Source organism: Protopterus annectens, chromosome 8.part0 (assembly GCF_019279795.1).
Source record: "Protopterus annectens isolate FY-2018-M chromosome 8.part0, PAN1.0, whole genome shotgun sequence".
Taxonomy (NCBI): domain Eukaryota; kingdom Metazoa; phylum Chordata; order Ceratodontiformes; family Protopteridae; genus Protopterus; species Protopterus annectens.
In genome coordinates this window covers 1,777,117,646-1,777,138,266 of record NC_056741.1, presented here as the reverse complement: position 1 = coordinate 1,777,138,266, position 20,621 = coordinate 1,777,117,646, and the positions used below count along the sequence as shown (strand labels likewise).

The 20,621-nt window shown below is 39.5% G+C and overlaps 1 protein-coding gene across 1 annotated transcript in view; it reads right to left on the bottom strand.

Annotated features, from left to right (window-relative positions):
- The window catches only part of LOC122809633 (vitamin D 25-hydroxylase-like), a 734,566-nt gene that overhangs the window by 49,778 nt on the left and 664,167 nt on the right, over window positions 1-20,621 (bottom strand). Inside the window, exon 7 of the mRNA XM_044081269.1 lies at window positions 1,883-2,070. Within this exon, the coding sequence (XP_043937204.1) occupies window positions 1,883-2,070 (188 nt within the window). The remainder of the gene's footprint in view (window positions 1-1,882; window positions 2,071-20,621) is intronic.

The following is a 20,621-nucleotide window of genomic DNA, read 5'->3' as shown; positions in this document are numbered from 1 at the left end:
ACAACAACACAATATCAAGCCAGTGTGGCATGTATAAGTGTGAGTCATGTAAATGGTGTCACAAGGTTAAAACTGACAATAGGTTTTCTATTAACAACATGGTCTTTTAAGTAAAAGGGAGGTACAATTGCTCTTCCAAAGCAGTTGTTTATGTGGCGACATGTGACCATTGCTTAGCGTTTTACGTAGGTAAAACGGAGAGAAAATTCAAGGCAAGGATATATGAACACAACTATGCCATCAGGAAAAATAACATAAATAATGCACTGGCTAGGCACATTCATGACAACAATAGTCACAGCTTCAGTTTTATGGCTATTGACCATGTTACTATTGGTGACAAGTTACCCTGGGGGCTCCAACTGGAGTTAAAAGAATTGAGATGGCAGATCCTCTTGCATGCAGATAAATGGCCTGGCATTAATGACAGGACAGCAGTTACCCCTGTCTTAAAACTAAAAGCCTTGGAAAGGAAGGAAATAGTACAAACTTAGCCATCCTGCACAAGCACCTTATGAGAAAAGTTTAATGTTTTTACCTAAATTGTAAAATATTTTTAAAGTTTGACTATTTTGATACTGACAACAACTTTTTAATAGTTCAACTTGGTATTCTAATTCGTTTTTTTACATTCAGCTTTTAGAATTATTTTTAGTGTATGTACATATTTTTTAAAGTGAAGTGTTGTTATAACAGTTAGCAAAGGGTTAACTACAGCTGCTCATTTTACTCATGGTTCAGCTGATTTGCTGTGTCCAATCAGAATGTGTTAGAAGTTTTTAAAATATATTTAAACATTGGTTGTGCACATTGACTCTTGTCTGATGAAGTTAACATTGTTTTACGGAAAGTGCTCACGTTGATTTTACTGGATTTATACATCAATTCTATTGGATTTATTGGATTTATTCAGCATTAAAGTTTGCTTTTATTCAACATTTTTGTGTTTGGTGTTCCTTGGGACCCTTCCTGCCAGTTTTTTTATTTAGTTACACTGCATGTGCCTGTGAACTATGCCCTCCATGCAGTTCACACCATGCTATATCATGTAATGGTGTGTGCTGTTTGTTTTAGAATCCCTCCTTTGACTTCTGTCTTTGAAATTTCTACAACTGCTCTTTTGTTTGGAATGCTGATACAGTACCAAAAGAAGTATAACATTTGTACCACCTTACTTGTGTTGTATTAAATGTCCAGAGTTTGAAACTTTCTTCATCCAGTGTAATCTGACACAAACTATGGTGTGTGTAGTACTAGAAAGAAGTTAGCAGCCAGCGTTACTGAAAGCACCTCTTCAACTGTAAGAGTTGTCAATGTTCTCTTCTAATCATTCAAATCAGATGTTGTAGATCAGTACAAATACAGATCTAGTTTTTTATCAGGAAAAAGTGCCCATATTATTGAGTGGAAGCCCTTACTGTTGATGTACTTGTTAATGACATGTCTGATTTCCATTCTTCTGAATTCCTGATGTGTTCAACCCCTGAGAGCTCATTAACTTTCCTGGGATAATATAGCACTGGCATAGTCAGACCTATTTTTTATGTGATAATCATCTCACAAGCTTTCTCACTCTGTAAATTATTCAGCACAGTTATGCAAGATATTATTGTTGTAGCTCTGCACAACTGTTTGTGATGTCTCTATAACTGTGTGATTGTTGCTACGCACTAGTATTTTGTTGCTGTACACATGCACTATAATTACATTAACATTTGTTTACCTTTCCTAGCTTCTCATAAGCAAATGTCCCAAAATATTCTGAGAATTAAGTTCTTTAATTATATACCTCCATTAGCTCTCATTCATAAACTTACCCCTGCATTTTTGCTAATCTTCCCTACTCTACTTTCAGTCATTCCTCTCTCCCAAATACACTTACCTTTGGGATGGTGTATCCACAAAATAGTGCTTCCTTTTTTGTAGCATGAGGTACCGCAAATGGAACTATATTTGCAAAACGCTGGATTTCATTCATAACAGCAAGTGTGTATGGCATTCTCAGTCTGTCCTCATAGTGCAGGTTTTCCTTGCCATCAAGTGTGGATTTTATTTCCTTGTAGCACGTGGCTGCAATGAGATATCCATAGTTGTCACTTGGTCATGAAGGAAAACTTAATTCACTTATTCAGACTTGTTTGTCCCAGTACAGATTATATCAAACTGCAAGAACAATGTTAACTTTGTTATTCATTTATTTATTTAATTAATTATTATTTATTATGTATTAACATTTATTGACTGGGAACGTCCACTGGGTCAGAGACCCATTTTCAGTGGTGACCCAGGGAGAAAAGCTCCACAAGCAAAATACAAAGGAACACAATAATTAAACACAATGTAACAATGTACAATGCAACAATGTTACTGATATAACAGGAAGAAAAAGGCATAGAATATATACACACACGCAGAAGATATGACAGGTCAAAAATAAACAAGAATTTCTTTAATTCTGATTCTTACAACTTGAAGTTAATTTTTAGTAAAAACGGGGATATTTTAATGGAAGATAGAGACATCATAACTCACTTGGGAGATAAACCATTAATAACATACAAAAGAGGTCTGAATTTAAAAGACCTCCTTAGAAAGGGACACAACAACACAATATCAAGTCAGTGTGTTACATCATTGTTATCCTGCTGATTATTCATACAACAATCAATACATACAAGCAAGTTTTACAAATAAGATAATAATGCACAGGTGTGTATATGGCATTATAAATAAAACAATAATTGTAAGGTCACTCAAAATTCTAGATATTCTTTATATCACTTTTATTCATCACTAGAACAGCAAGGACATGTACTGTCTGGCCATACCTTGGACTTTTCTTCTGATTCAGCCTCAGGTAAACTCACAATAGCATGCACTCACTGTACACCACATTATCAAAAGTTCTTCCATCAAATGCTGCTCATATGCAAGAAACATCATATAGTAAAAAGTGTTTAAAACTTAATCAGGAAAGTATTGTGAATTTTTTATTTGGGTAGGAGTTTCCCACACTCCTCTTACATTTAATCATATCAGGACCACTGCACCGTAGGGTAGATGGGACCCCCATGCTGACCACAACCCCATCAACATGACAACCTTTCAGGCCAAGTTGCAGGTTTCAAAAATTAGCCAGATTACATTATGTTATATCTGTCTAATAGCAGAAAGAAACAGCTAATCTGGTCTGCTGTTGTAATGAATTTAATATTCTATCCCCCTGTAAGTCCTCCTTTTATTTTTTTACCCTTCCTCTTTCTGCCTTCCTGACAGAATCTGTGACTTCCATTTCCTTCATCCATTATGGTAGTGTACAACATGGGTCTACAACCTTATCCATGAAGGAATGTTTTCATGGAGTCCTTAGAGCAGTTGTTTTTATAGTCGGAAGCACTGTCCCTCTCTGTCTTTCTTAGTTATGGTAAACCTTCCGCATCTCCCAAACATGTTCTTGTGTACCCGTGCTGTCTTCACTTTCAGCTTGCCCTATACTGCCTTTAGTGAGGAGAATCCTAGTATCTTTAATCTCTGGTCATACCCTTTCCCTTCTATCCCTTTCACTCTTCTGCTTGCTTTCCTCTCCACTCTTTCCAGTAGCCTTATGTTTTATTTCCTTTTTACAGCATCTAGAATGGCATGGAGTATGTAAGGTGTGGCTTTACCAGGACTAAATGGCATACTGTTTGCTGCTGCCCATACCATCTTACTTTGCTCCAGCTGTTATCTACAGTTTCTTAGTCCTTTCCTGTTGTTTTTCCTACCAATTACACTTCTCCCAGCTGATGCTTCACATCACAGTTACTATAGTATAGATGCAATACTTGGCATTTGTCTATCCTAAACCTCAGCTGCCATTTCTCATCCCACCTGGAGAGCTTTTCAGATCCTTCCTTACATGCTTCCCCTATCCTCTTATACTGCAGTTATCTATGATTTGTCCACAAAGAAGCTGATCTGGTTTGTGATCTCTCACATATGTCTGAAATTAACACACTGATTAGTTATGGACCTAGCACAGACCTCTGCAGTAATTAAGTAGTTTGTTCCATTATTTCTCCAACATGTTATCATAATGTTGTATCCTCCCTTACAGTCATGGTACATTCCATTCCCTCATTCTCAATCCTTCTCCAGCTCCCTCCAGTTATCCTATCAGCCACCTGTATATGCTGCAGGTTCAAATACCTTGTGCAGATATCCTATATCTGCTGATTTTGTATTCTCAATGTTTTTTATAATCTAAATAGAAATCTGGATCAGGTGTGACTTGCACTTCTTTCTGAACAGAGGATCATGTATTTCTTTTTGTTCTGGAGTTTGTTGTCCTCTAGTAAAGCAACCAATCTTTTTCTCAGTATTTTCTCCATAACTTACCTTGATACTGCTTTAAGCTAATTGGCCCCTCTATCCCCATATTTTTAATTCTCCATCACTTGTACAATGATATCCTTATTGCTGTTTCCCAGTCTCTAAGCATTTCTGTGTTGCCAAATGATCTATTGAATAACTTAGGGAGATCAGCCAGCTCACTGGTCAAATTCCTGAGGATCCCTGAAGCCAGTCCTTCTGGCCTCTATGCATTGTTCTCCATTAGAATAGCCAATTTTATTTCCTGTCTATCCAGGAATCCATCCATAGCTCTACCTAGTAAGGCATGCTGGAGCTTTTCTCCCTGAGCCTCCTCTGAAAATGGGCCTGAGTGCCCAGTCAGACCATATTGGTAAACAAAAGACAATAGATAAATAAATAAATAAAGCATGCCATGGTCTCCCTCCTTCATTCAGACTGAGGTAAGGTATTCATTCCTTATTTCTCTTGGTTGCATGTCTTCTCTACCCTCCTAATTTAGCTTAGCCAGATGATTTCCTTTATTCTTTTTTTTTTTCACAATGTATCTAGAAAGTATTTCCTTCCCTTCTTAATCCATTTTACAACTTCTTTTTGACTTGCACCTTTGCTATTGTCACCTTCTTTGCTGCCCTCATATTCTTCTCATTCTGCTTTACCCCCCACCTCCCTGGCCCCCTGTCATCTGCCCCTTTGTGTCCTGTCTTTTACACTAATCACTAGTCTCACCCTTATTTGTAATCACATTGGTTTTCTTTTTTTCTGATTTTTCCTGTATGTATGTATGCATGGTGCCCTCATAGGCCATTTCTGTCTGTCATTCCTAAATAGATTACAACCTGACATCTCCATGCCCTGCCCAGTCATACAACTGACCTATGTTTCTTTGCTATAAGCAGTGTCCAACTCCCTGTTCTACAGTTTCTACGTGCCACTTCTCCACATGCCTTCCCAGATTGCTTGCATTGCATAGTAATATTATCCAGCTCTGCTCAGAGTTTTTCTTGCATATTTCTTTGCTGTTTCTTTAGCTGCATCTCACTTAATGCTCAAATATCTGCTCCGCTCTACTGTGACACCCGCTTCCATCTTACTTTAAAGGTATGAGCATCAGGCTGTACCTTTCCAATGTTGCTTTAAGTATAACCATCCCTTCTGGAGTATGATGGAGCCTGTTCTGGATGCAGAGTTGGTCTCTGTACCTTCTGGGCTATGGTGGTGACTGTCTTGGATTTAGAGTTGGTATCTGTTCCTTTGGGGCCAGGATAGATTCTGTTCCAAATACAGAGTTGGTTTCTTTGCCAAATATTCTCATGCCTTAGCAGTGCCAAACTCTTTTCCCTTCCCCACAGCCATAGCCAGTAACACTCTCTATTCCTGTCCTTGTATAGTGAGCCAGACATCGGTAAAGGCAGCACATTGAAATGGCTACCTCCATTTCCCTGTCCTGGGACTGGTTTGCCACCAATCTAATCTGCATAGCATATGTCTGGCCCTCCCCCTGGGACCTTCAGCCAACTGATAGCTTTCCTTCACTCACAACTTCTGGTTCCACCAAAGGACAACTACTTGGTACTCCACACCAACTTTCTCCATTGATTCATTCCCATTTACAAGTTCTGCTGTTTTAGGATTTCTTAGGCTTATCCCTGCAGCTATATGCAGTTATATACCCTGACTTCTCTGAAATACCCCCCAACTCATCCAGGGCCGCCCCCGATCCCATACTGTACTACCTATAATTGTCTCCATTTATTTCCAAATAACATTTAAAGATCCATGTCTGTATGTAGTTCTCATAATATAACTCCACTGGGATCCCACTGACAATATCAAAAGTCAACAGCAGTAAACAGCTGAGGATCAAAATGAAAAGTCAGAAATACTTCAATGCTGATTTTATTACAGATGGACTGAAATCATAGGTTCATAGGTTCACAGGTTTATACTAGGCTATCTGCCCTAAGGCATTTATAAGCCTAGCCCAAATTTTTGTGGCTTACGCCACCCCTTATATGAAAAAATACTGTGCCCATTAGTTTGTTGTGCCTCTGTCCAGCAGTGACACAGAGATGATTCCTGGGGTAAACCTACGATCTCCCATCCACAGGTCAAGATTTCTCTTGAACAGAGCCAGCGAGGTGCTCTGCCTCACATGGACCGGGACTCTATTCCACAGAATAGGGAGTCTCTGAGTGATAAATCTATCCCTCCAGCACGTCCTATTTATATCAGTGCTAAGGTTTAAGTCGCTTGCTCTAGTGGTTTTGGTGGATTTGGATTTTTTGAGGTGGAGCATGTCCATTAATTCCGGGTTGGACATGGCCTTGTATGTCAGGCACATGTCACCTCTGAGCAGACGGTATGCAACTGAATAGAGCTGGAGTTTCTTCAATCTGGCAGCATATGACAGATTTTGGAGTCCCTTTATCCTTTTGGTGAGGAACTTTTGGGGTCTCTCCAATTGCTGCAGATGTCGGGCGAGATACATCCCGAATGGGGCATTGTACTCGATCATTGGTCTGATAAGTGAAGAGTACAGGGGAACAATGACCTCACTAGATCTGGATGTGAATCCCTTCATGATCAGGTGGGCAATGTAGAAGGTCTTTCTAACCACTTTAGCAACGTGAGTGTCAAAGAAAGGCCACTGTCAACCTGGGTCCCCAGGTCCCTGATAACCTCTTCTGTGCTTAGTGGATTGCCACCTATATGGTAGCTTGGGGTTACCTTGTTTTTCCCGAAGGGTATGACTATACAATTTTGGCGTTTAACTTCAGGCCATGGCTCTGGCACCAGCTATCTGTTTCCGTGAGTCCCTTCTGAAGGATATCCATGTCCGATGCACTTTCCACTATGGCGCCCAGTTTGCAGTCGTCTGCAAACTTTGTCAGCCAAAGTCCTCCCATGTTGGCCTGTACTTCTGAGAAGTAGATGCCGAACAATAGGGGCCAAGGACCGAGCCCTGTGGGACACCACTTGTGACCGGCTTGGAGTCTGACATAGCGCCAGCAACTCTAACCCTGTGGGTTCTGTCCTTAAGCCAGTTTGCAACCCATCTTGTGACATATGGGTTTACATTTAAGCTGGTAAGTTTTTCTACAATACCCGAGTGGGGTATTGTGTCGAAAGCCTTTGCAAGGTCAAGGTAGGCTGTATGGACTGCCTTTCCCTCATCAATGGCCTTGGTGACTGTTTCAAAGAAGTCGACCAAGATCAAAAGGCATGATCTTCCCTTGACGAAGACAAACTGGGTTGGGTCCAATGTCTGCAAGTCCCCTATATCTTTGTTTATGAGCTCCATTATGATCCTCTCCATAGCTTTGCAGACTAGACTTGTTAAGCTTATGGGGCGGTAATTACCAGGGTCCGTAGAGGCACCGCCTTTGTGGAGTGGGACCACAGATGCCGTACGCCACTCCTTGGGCACGTATCCTGTGGTAAGGCTGAGATTAAACAGCTGCCTTATGTGCGGGTTTAATTCCTCATTTAGCTCGTGTAGCACACAGCCGGGGACACCATCCAGTCCCATTGATGCTGCGTTTTTAGCTTTAGAGAGAGCAGCTTTCACCTGCGCATTTGAGATGTCTGGGAGGCTACACTCCGCTGGGATAGTTATCTCTCCTTTAGGGGGGGAGAGGGGGGTGAGGTATGCACTGAACCTGTCTGCCAGTATGTTGGCAATGTCTGTGGGTTCAGTGATTTTTGTATCATTTTGGACTAATTCTGAGCATATCTGGGAGTTTCCATCCAGGTTCCTAACATTGCTGAAAAAGGCCTTATGATTGTCCTTTGAATCCATGGCAATTTTTCTCTCAAAATTGGCCTTAGTTGATTTTATGAGTGCTCGTATTTTTTTACTAATAATGATCAGGGGTGACTTCCCTTTTATGGATTTTGTTCTATCATGTAATAGCTTTCTCCTCTTATTGTAAAGTTTGTTATTGGCTGGGGTCCACCAGACTGGACGTTTGCCCTTTGTGGAAAGAGTCTTGGTTTTATTTGGGATTGCCTGATCCATGCAGTCCTGGAGGTGTTCATAGAAGGCATTTGTAAGGGCTTCCACAGCTTGGGTTGTGGTTTCCACTGGCTCAGGGGCCTTGAAGGATACCACACCAGTCTTGAGTAGTGTGAAGTTTGCTTTAGAGAAGTTCTTCACTGTGGTCTTTTGTTTGGGGTGGGGGCGGGATGTGGATTTCCAGTGAGATTAGTTTATGATCAGATCTCACCAATGAGGGATATACTTCCGGTGTGGAGCATTTTGTCCCCATGTTTGTGATAATGAGATCTAGTATATTTTCTCCTCTCGTGGGAACAGTGACTAGCTGTTCCATGGCATTTGAATTTATGAACTCCAGGAACCATTGGGCTAGAAAGTTAGGGCTTGAGTAATGCTCCCAGTCTATATTCGGGTAGTTGAAGTCACCCAATATGATGGTGTTTTGAGATACATTTATACCCTCCAGTGTCTTCAGGAAGGCTGTGTGGGGTTCCTGAGTTTGAGAGGGTGGCCTGTAGCATGCTACAATTTCTAGAGCAGTTTTGCCTATGGTTAGTTGCACCTGGATGGTTTCCGAAGCTTCGTGCGTTGCCACCAACCTGGAGGTGTGGGTATCCTTTATGAATATGGATACACCCTCTCCTTTTGTGGTGTGGTCCGGGTTTTGGGGCCGGAACGCATGATATGAGGTAAAACCTAATAGTGCCAGGGTGCTCTCAGGAGCCTTGAACCAGGTTTCAGTTACAGCACAGACATCGATGTTCTCCATACTGAGAAGGGCCTCGAGTGCATGCATTTTGAGATTTAGACTTCTGGCATTGAGCAGCATTACCCTAAGTTTCTTCCCATTTTTGTTTTCTAGGGTGGTAGGTTTAGAATTTGAGCCTTGCCTAAAAAAGGCACTATGGGGGTGGCAAGAGCCTTAGCCATAACTCTTTTGTTTTCTGCAAGGGGACAGATCTCAGTAACCTCAACTCCTGAACATTTAACATACATCAGAGATTTACTGTTTTTACTTCTTGGAGTATTAGTTTGCTTTATAGTTTATTGTTTGGTATTTTTTTGTTACTTTATGATTAGTTGTAATGGGTTTATTTTATATCTGTACAAATTAATTGTTTTGCCTTGTTTTCTGTTTTTTTTCACTACTTTTAAGATGCATATCATCTCAGATTGTTTTCTGGTAACAGCTTTTATGCTATAATCTGACTTTGTTTATTAGTACATGTTAGTGAGATCCTATGCACACATATGTTAAGACTTTTCAGAAATTCTTTAAATAAGTGAATGGGGTATCATTTGTATGGGTGCTGATACATATCTGTATATACACTCACACATAAGCTTGTATATTGTGTACATGAATGTATTTGCAGTTGTCCACCATCTACAGACAACACGAAACACTCCAATTTTTGTATACATAATTGTATATTATTTTGACCTTACATGATAAACTGCTCATGGTTTTCAGGTTATCTGTCTTATAGGCACATTTTGAGGGATTGCACAAATGGATAATAAAAATGCAGGTGTACAGCCTCACTCCGATACTTAGATGTCCATGTAATATCTGCTTGCTTAAAGTCAGCATTGCCTGTACTCTCATAACATATGCAGATGGCTGGCTGTAATGAACAGAATCCAACAGAAGCAAATACAAGTTAGGATAGGTGGGCATCTCCTCATGAATAGGTAGGCTGATGAATACACATTCTATGTTTCTGATTTAAAGCCTTTGTGTTTGAACAGTTGCTGGCATGTCAACAATAATGACTTAAACATATAAGATTAATAGTGTTGTTTCTGTATAAGCAGCACTGGAAGAAATAAAATAAATAAGTTGATTCATAAACAGGAAATATCACTTTCTGCAATAAAGATCTGGCCACAGAATGTCATTAACACCTGTAGTTTGAGGTCAGTTCACTTACAGTTGCTCATCACTGCTTTCTGGTAGGCACAGCAGAACTTCAGAACTGGCTTCTGCTGTGGTAAAGAGAATCCACAGTGGTGTTTCCCCCATACTCCTCATATTAATTTACATTTGGGGTGCACTGAAAGTGAAAATGGAAGGTATGTAGTAACTTAAAATATGACATACTGCTTAGCCCAGTAATGTGGCATAGATGGATAACACACTAATTAAGATCCAGAAGAATTGGACTAATTTGCAAAACCTGGAGCTGAATGAACCCATGGAGAGAAGTGGAGTTTGGGGCTACTCTCAGCTCACCCATCTTGGTGAGAATCTCCTAGACTGACTTGAGGCAGAGGTTGAAGAATACTCCAACAGCATGATGGGTTAGGACATGTACACTGATTCACAAGCAATGTGGTAGCACTGTAGCCTGATTATGTTGCATTCAACAAAGTGTGCAAATGCCATTGGGCCAGCATTCTGGAGTTTGCTTTGGTGCCACATACCTCGGGATTAGGTGAGGTTGGGCCATCACAGAAAACTTTAGATGATTTTTGCGGTGATAAGTCTTCTTCAGTGTCAAGATACAACTGGGCCTGTCATTAACAAGAGACACTGATGGTCAGCTGATAAGGGGAAAAACATGAATAAAAAAGGCGCGTGTACATATGTTCTTAGGCTTATACTGAGCTTACAGCTGAAGGGCCATCAAAAAGCTTATCTGCAATACCCTTAGTAATGAGAGTGTATTAGGTACCGATGGTAGGAAAATTATTTCCATGTACTGCAGGCAGGACATTATGGTCTCATAAAATTGCCAAGTCTAATTTTGAAAGTAGATGAAGTGTTACTTTATTTCATATGTAGAGGGAGTTTATTCTAAAGACAGGGAATTTGGTGTGTTAGGAAACGGTTGTGCCAGCGGGTGTTGTTGATCTTGAAGAGTAGCAGAGTTTTTTAGCATGAAAGTTTGAAAGCTCATTGGTTCTACACAAATGGAGGATGTCAGAAAAAGAAGGGACACTGTGCTCTAAAGGCTAAACTGAGACCAGTATTAGAAGTCTGTATTAGATCAATTAGAGGGATATGGATTTTAGCCTTTTGGCTTAAAGGAGACACCGTGAGGTGTCTGTACTAGACCAGTTAGAAGAATAGGGCTTTTAGCCTTTTGGGGTAGCTTAGATTGTGTAGTTTAGAAATATGTCTTTTTCAGAAACCTTTGGTGCTTTTCAAGCTGGTCTACATGTTTTATGTAGTTGAGGTACAAACCAAAAAGGGTATTTTACTCAAGGATAGTATGATATGAGGGGCAGATAGGAGGATAAAGACTGAATGGGAATTAGAGAAGATGGCCCTACAGGTCAACCTAGCAATGACAAAGGACTTCTTATCTACAATGCAGGCATGATGACCCAAAGAAAGATGATCAATATAGGTGTCAAGCCATCGATTTGTGAATCTGTTTTGGGAGGAGATACCAGCATTGTGGTTAGAGGAGATGGTAATGCCTTTTCCAAAGGTAACTGTACTGCATTTGTTGGTATTTAAGATAAGATTTTCACTGATACACCATGGATTTGGTTTGGTCTAGGCTTTCCTGGAGTATCTGAACGCCTGAGGGAGATTTGATCATCATCATCATCATCTTTCAGCTGTTCCCGTTAGAGGTCACCAGAGTGGATCATCTGCTTCCATTTCTTCCTGTCCTCTACATCTTGCTCTGTCACACCAACCACCTGCATGTCCTCTCTCACCATATCCATAAACCTTATCTTAGGCCTTCCTCTTTTCCTGTTACCTGGTAGTTTCATCTTTAGCATCTTTTTCCCAATATACTCAGCATCCCTCCTCAGCACATGACCAAACCAATGTAATCTTGCCTCTCTGGCTTTGTTTCCAAACCTTCCAACCTGGGCTGACCCTCTAATATACTTATTCCTAATCCTGTCCACCCTTGTCACACCCAGTGTAAATCTTAACATCTTTAACTCTGCCACATCCAGTTCTAACTCCTGCCTTTTTGTCAATATCAGTGTCTCCAATCCATATAACATAGCTGGTCTCACTGCCCTTCCCTTTCACTCTTACTTGTACTCGTCTGTCACAAATCACTCCTGACACTCTTCTCCACCCAGTCCATCCTGCCTGTACTCTCTTCTTCACCTCTCTTCCACACTCACCATTACTCTGAACTATTGATCCCAAGTATTTAAACTCATCCACCTTCACCACCTCTACTCCATCCATCCTCACCATTCTTCTATCCTCCCTCTCATTCACACACATATATTCTGTCTTAGTCCTGCTGACCTTTATTCCTTTTCTCTCTAGAGCATATCTCCATCTCTCCAGGGTCTCCTCCACCTGTTCCCTACTCTCACTACAGATCATAATGTCATCTGCAAACATCCTAGTCCTGATCTCATCTGTCAACCTGTCCATCACAATAGCAAATAAGAAAGGGCTCAGAGCTGATCCTTGATGTAATCCCACCTCCACCTTAAATGCATCCGTCACTCCCACCGCAGACCTCACCGCTGTCACACTATCCTCGTACATATCCTGTACCACTCTTACATACTTCTCTGACACTCCCGACTTCTTCATACAATACTGCAACTCCTCTCTAGGCACCCTGTCATATGCTTTCTCTAAGTCTACAAAAACACATTGCAACTCCTTCTAACCTTCTCTGTACTTCTCCATCAACGCTCTCAGAGCAAACATCGCATCTGTAGTGCTCTTTCCCGGCATGGAACCATACTGCTGATCACTAATCATCACGTCCCTTCTTAACCTAGCTTCCACTACTCTTTCCCATAACTTCATGCTGTGACTGATCAATTTAATCCCTCTGTAGTTACTACAGCTTTGCACATCACCCTTAATGGCACTTAATTTGCAGTCATCAGCAGAAGTAGCCACAGTTGTTTGACATCTGGTTTCACTGTTGAAAGGATGTTGCCAGACAGCAGAGGGGTTCTGGCACTGAGGCCTGTGGTACCCCACAGGTGACACTTTTCTGATCAGAGGAGGTACCCTCTTCTTTAACAATATGGGTTATGTTGGAAAGACAGTTTGCTACCCAGAGGACTGCATATGAGTTAATGCTAAGTTAGGGGAGTTTATCTATGATACCAGCACATATGACAGAGCCAGAGGCCTTGGCAAGGTCAAAGTAAAAAGTATGGACTGTCAGACACTCATCCAGGTCTTCAATAAACTTTTAAAAAAATGTACTATGTTTAATACGTAGGACCTTTCATTTACAAATCCAAGTAGACTTGAGTCAAGGGTTTGAATGTTATTTATGTCACTGTTTATCAACTCAGCAATTATGTACTCCATATTTTTACAAATAATATTTATGAGGCTAATAGGTCTATAGTTTCTGGGGTACATTATGGTGCTGTATTTGAGCATTGTTACCACTATGGCTATTCTTAATGTTTCAAGGATATATCTTGTGGAGTGATTTAAACTGAAGAGAAGATATAAGTAGTCAGTTTGGGGAATTATCAGGTTTCTCAAAGCTAGAACTTTGATTTTGGATAGTTTTGCAGATATACGTTGTTCAGTGAGATTTTGAGGTGGGGTGGTGTGGGATACTTGGTAGTGGGGTGAACATTTCGTTAAGCTGGGGTCATGAAATTAACACTGGCTTCATCTGTGAGGATATTGGCCAAAACTCTGGAAGAGAGTGGGAGACATCATTTGAGATGCTTGGTACAGTAATGGACATAATTTCTAAGATGTGTAATGCAACTGAAAAATGCCCCAAGCTTGTCTTCAGAGTTAGTAGTAACTCTTGAGTTCATACCTGGCCTTACACTCCTTGTTGGATGCTTAAGAGTTTTAGTTAACAGTTTTAAGTCCCTTTTAAACTAGGAGATGGAGAAAATGTTACAGATAACATCATTTATAGTTGTTAGGAAGTTCAGTAAATAGGAAGACGTCTGTTTTGAAGTAATCACAAAATACTGGAGGGATTTTGGGGGTTATAAAGTATGCTTTTAGGAAGATGGCTACTCAGTGAAGTCACATGCACTGCCCGGTTAGAGATGAATAGGAATCAATATCTCTCTGCTTCTTCTCTCACCAGGAGCATAACAGTAGCACCATTCTCAAGAAGGCTTCTAGGAAGCAATAGGCAGGTCCTCTAGTGATCACTAGTTTCATTATAAATGTGGTAGATTTTAAAAGAAAGTGGAAAAAAGGGGATTGATATTATAACGACTGCAGTGTGCTCCTTTGGGGTTGGAAGATGTGAAAGGGAGGAAGGTTATCTTGAGTTTTATTACTGTAAGTGGACAACCTTCCTAATATGATGCTGTAAAGTTTTTGAAGTCAAATTTACATAACAGGCGAGCAACTCAAATGGAATGGGTTTAAAAAAACAATGGCAGGTTTATGTCACTCTAATGGGAGTGTTTTCATAATTTAATTTTTACAGTTTCTAAAGTCAAATTTATATAAGGAGCAGAAAACTCAAAGCAGATGTTGTATTTACAAGGACAAGAGCAACAGTGTGGGCAGGGTGGGAAAAAAATCAAAAAGTGGTCATGCAGCAGCTTTACCTGCAACTCACAAAGATTAAATTTTGTCCTGACCTGCTTACCATAAAAAGTCACTTCTCAGCTTTCACTCAAAGGGTACAAGGGATACCACAAAAAGTGTTTGCTAACTGGCCCTATCCAAGAATTTTTTTTTACTAACAATAAAAAAAAAATAAAGTAAAACAATGAATTTAAAGTAAAACAAACTGCAATAAAACAAGAAAAAATGTCACTCTGCAAATACACTAAGAAATTCAAAATTGTCACCGAGCATCTTTACCTTGTAACTCACATATATTATTCACATAATAGGTACAGTTTGCTTTTAAAAGAAAGCAAAGTTGTTGAATGTTTTGTTGAACCCTTTAAAACCATGATACCTTTTTAACAAAAAATTAATTTCTCCCAGCTATACTGTATTATTTAATCCAGTTGGTCTCTCCCTACAGTATTGCATCTACAACTTACAGTTTTACTTCCAGGACAACAATGGGATTCTATTATTAAATGCTCAACTATTCTGTCTTCCTATTTACTTCCCTGCTATAGAACAAAAAACAAAACTTAGAAAAACAAAAAATGAAGCGAAAAATGTCATCAAGCACCAGTTTATTACAAATGTTAAGCATTTTTATGTGTGTAGATGCTTATATGTGTATAACTTTATATTAGATGTATGTATTGTTTTAAGGATTAATTGAGGGGTGGATTTTTTAGTCGTGACTTAATTGCTGTAGGTCAGCTTAATTGTGATTTTAAACTATGTTCTGAAGAAGTTTGACTTTGTTCTTACAAAAGCGCTCAACATTTGGAATAAACTAGTGCTTGGTGACATTTTTTGCTTCTTTTTTTTGTACTTCCCTGCTATGAATAAACAACAATGCAGTATTTAAAATATTTTAAATTAACTGTTTCTCTCCACTAGAGCAGTACATTACTGTACTGTGGTCCTTTCACTTTCAAAAAAACTTTTGTCCCACCCTGGAAAAGCTTGCCGCATTCTCCAATTCACTGATGTCATAAGGCCACTGAATACAGGTAGTTTTCTGGTCATTTCCCTCCCCAAACTGATATCACCATACATCCTAAAAACCCACACATGCTGTGATGTCACAGCTCCCTGCTCCTTCCCCCTACTCATACAGAAAGTAAAGGTTAGAACAAGGAAACAGTACATGAGACAAGTCTCCTGTTGTGAGGTGTCAACCACAGCAGGTAACAGCTCAAATTACGCTTAGCACTTTGACAGTCAAAGTAGTACAATTCAGGCTTCACAAAAGACTCCAGTTTAGCCATTGTAAAAAAGAAGCAGCAGTAAAAAGCACTTTGAAAGGCTGTTTTGTGGCACTTGCACTGTTTGTGTTTTAAGTAGTCATTGAATGGCATGAAATGTTACTTAGTGAAAGACAGTGTATGCATGTAAAATCAATGCAGTGACAGGAGTTGTAAGAAGAAAGAGGCCTGTGTGATGTAATTTTTTACAGGCAAGCACTGCATTGTGGGATACCTAGAGGCAGACTAAACAATCAGAATTAGCCCAAGATGTCAGAACTCATGTGGTCAGGCTCAGGAATTATGTATAAAAATATTTAAAAACCTGTAAATATTCCAGAGTGGTGTTAAAATGTAGGAAACACCAAACCATGGTGAAATAAACATGTTTTTTTTTTTGAGTCTGTGAGTGCAGTTCTCCTTTAAATGAAATATAGGGCTGGGATTCAGAAACGAACAGTATAACACATTAGGCAATGTATGTGGTACAGCAGTGTATAGGGCAGGGCTGAATTCAGAGACACATGCAGTGTTTGTTGCATAACCATGCAAAATTGAGTCGTCTGCATCATATGCTATTGATCATATAATGACAAGGAAATGAGCAATATTATAGTAATAAGTCCAACTGTGAATGCAAATGAAGGTAAACAAACCCATGGGTTCAGAAGCATAAGCTGCATCATGCTAGGCCATTATTCACTATGAGTGGTCACATGCATGGTCTGTACAATTCCCAGATGCGCTGATCATGAGTCTGGGAAGCCGAGCGACATGGCTGTTCACATTATATGATTATGGCAGTATAATGACATGGTAAAGAATAACATTAATTAAAATGAGAGTCTTCATGTATGCAAATAAAGGAAAATAAGATGGTGGAACAATTCAGAAACATGTAACGTCTGCAATGTGAATTGCCAATACCAATGAGTTTGACTTCAATAGAATTCCTGTGTTAATCCAGGGGTTAAAACAGGTTTAGCACATATTAATATATGCAGCAGGTGATTGATGTACTTGATAGCCATAATGGTGCTTGCTGTTCCTCTCTGAGGAGCTGTGTCATCTGACTATCCTTAACATTTCATGGCCTTCACGGCACCAACATTTTAGACTAGTAGCATGTGGCTAGGACATCATACAGGAGACTGGTAGATATATGAGGGTGAATGCTGCAGGCAAAGACGACACCAAAAATATTGAAAATAGACTTTACTTAAGTAAAGTCTATTTTCAATATATTTGGTGTTATCTTTGCCTGCAGCATTTGCCGTCGTGTGTTACTTGGTTTGTGTATTCAGACTGGTAGATATGTGTTCCCCTTGTCTGCAGCCCCCTTGGGAGTCATGGAGCACCTCTTCCAGTGGATAATAAGGCATGACCTCTCCCAGTGGATACTAAGATATGAGAGGCTTTACATATATTAGCTGTGGGGATGTTTCAGTGACCCACTGGGGACACAGTGGGGGGAATGCCAGGTGTCTTCCTCTGCAATACTTTATTGGTTTCTCAATGCCATGCAATAAGATGGTAGGGGATTACATGTGCTTCCCACATACCAGTGACGAGAGTGCTGACACCATGCCTGATGACTATGGCATAGCCCATTTCCTTGAAATGCTATGGACTATTGACTGCACTCACATTGAAATAATGGCTCCACTTGTTGAGCTAGGAAGGAGGTATGTGAACCGTGAAGGTTATCACTATGTCATCTGCCAGGTGATATACAATGCATGCAGTATTATGTGCAATGCATCTGCAGACCACCCAGGCATCTACCATGACTGCTGCATATGGTACACATGTGATTTGCATCAAAGGTTTGAGAGGAGGTGACATTCTCTATGGGGCATCTTATTGGTGATACTGGATATACACAGGAGCCATGGTGATAACACCTATCACAAATGCGCAAACTATGATAGATCATGGGTACAGCTATGCTGTATCACAAACTTGGGTTATTGTGGAGTATGTGTTTGGGCTGCTTTCACTTCCTGACTACACTGGGTGAAGCTCTGTTTTTTTAATTTCTCCAAGTCTTTTGAGTTTCTAACACCATGATGGGAACGGACCCCATTCCTAAGTCAAAGCATGATTAAAGTTCATGAAATTAGTATTATTCCAATCTTTGATGTTATAAGTTTTCCATATTGTTATTCCATACTCAAGTTCGGGTCTAATGTAAATAAACAAGCAACAACTTCATAACTTCTGATTTCCTAGACTTTATAAATGTTTTTGAACAACCTATAGTTCTATAACTATCATTAACCAATTGATTGATATGATTAGAAAAAAACTAAAGCTGGATCCACCCATATGCCCAGGTCATTAAATGAATATACAGTTTCAATCACTGTGTACTGTATTAAATATTCACCTTTCAATTTATGTCGCTCAAATCTCATATGCTTAGTTTATGATATATGTATCAACATATTATTTTCATGTGCCAAAATGGTCAATTTAGTAAAGTTCTTTTGCAAGCATGTCCTATCTGTAACATATGTAATTAGTTTACTCAGTTTCAGATCATCTGCATACAGACTGTAGAACACCTCAAATGAAAAAGATAGGTCTGAAAGATACAATCTAAACAGGACTGGGCCTATGACAGCACCCTGTGGGACACCCTGACTGTAACCAAGAATTGCACCTGTATAGTTGCTGTATGATACTTACCATGTCCTATTTGTAAGCCATGAAGCTAATACATCTTATCAAGACTAAATCAATACCTAGTTGCTCCGATTTATTGATCAGTGTTTTGTGTATGGCCCTTTCAAATGCTGAGGTTAAATCTATATAAAGTACATCACAGCACAATTTTTCATTTATAGCTCTTTTTATTTTGTTACAGAACATCATGTTACAGGTGGTAATAGATCTAGTTTCAACATATGCATGCTGATATATGGTTTCAAGTCACAAACTTTACTATTCTGACAATAACTTATCCAATATTACCTTCTCCATTATTTTTTAACAACATGAAAGTAGACTTAAGGGTCTATATGATTCTGGGTTTGTCCTACTCCCTTTTCCCTTAAAAACAGGTTTAATAAGCACATGTCTCCGATCTTGAGGAATTTCCCTGTATTTATATGACCTACTAAATAATAGATATAATGGTTTCTCTTGGTTTAATTTCTCCAAGTCTTTAAGGTTTCTAATACCATGATGGTAATGGACCTTACTCCTAAGTCAAAGTATGATTAAAGTTCATGAGTCTTTGATGTTAGCCAGAATTGCTCTTTGCAGCATCCACAATGTGCCCAGAATTGACTCCTTCTGCAATTCATATGGATTTACATGTATCGGTAACATATCTAAGTATGATTGTAAATTCTATTTTATAAGACCCATTGCTCCTACTACTATTGGAACTGTCTGGGAATCCTTCCACATTACACTCATTTCTGCCAGTGAATCCTGGTATTTTATGACTTTGTCTCTCTCTGAATTTAAGTCACTGTAGTTACTGGGTGTAGCAATTTCAGTAATCAATGCTACTTTTGTCTTCTTTTCATAGACTACTATATCTGGTCTTCTCGCATATATTTTTTGAACTATTGGTAATGGGTGATCCCATGTAATATAAACATCATCATTTTCTATAATGCTTTATGGCTCATGTTTTAAGTGTTTCTCATCTATTTCAATATTATAATGTTTGCACAATTCCCTAATCCAACAGTATTGGCACATTATTATGCCTTTCAGTATACAGTCCTTCTGCCATTAGTGTATCACAACCAGCAGCAAGATGTGTGACTGTTTACTATTCTGTTTTACAAAATCTGCATCTGTCTATTTCTCCCACATGTTTAATGGACCTAGACTATATACATGCTGGTTTACAGTCTTGGGACATCAACATTAACCTTTCATCTTTTGGTTTTAAATTCACCTCTACTTAACTATTCCTACATTAGATTATGATCAACATGAGGTTGTTCCAGGACTTTTCTGTACTTGCAACTATATTTATGCATTTTTTACATTTCTTGCCTTCTCATCTGATCCTTCACCTTATATTCTTTCTTTTGTTGCCTGATTTTTATGTGCTTCTGGCTTGGTTTCCATTCCTGCTTGACACCAATATACTAAACTTCTTCTTCTTCTTCTTTTTCTTCTTCTTTCGGCTGCTCCCGTTAGGGTTCGCCACAGCAGATCAACTGTTTCCATTTCTTCCTGTCCTCTGCATCTTGCTCTGTCACACCAACCACCTGCATGTCCTCTCTCAACACATCCATAAACCTTATCTTAGGCCTTCCTCTTTTCCTGTTACCTGGCAGCTTCATCCTTAGCATCTTTTTCCCAATATACTAAACTAAGCATGGACAAAGGCATGGAAATCACCTTAGACATATTTTCCTCGTGTTTTAAAATGGTCACTATACTTGGATCTTCTGCAGTCAGCAGATACGCATGCAGTCCTATGATTGCAGATCTATACATGTAATCTATTTCGAGGACGCCCATACCTCTTTCAGAATGGGAAATATATAGT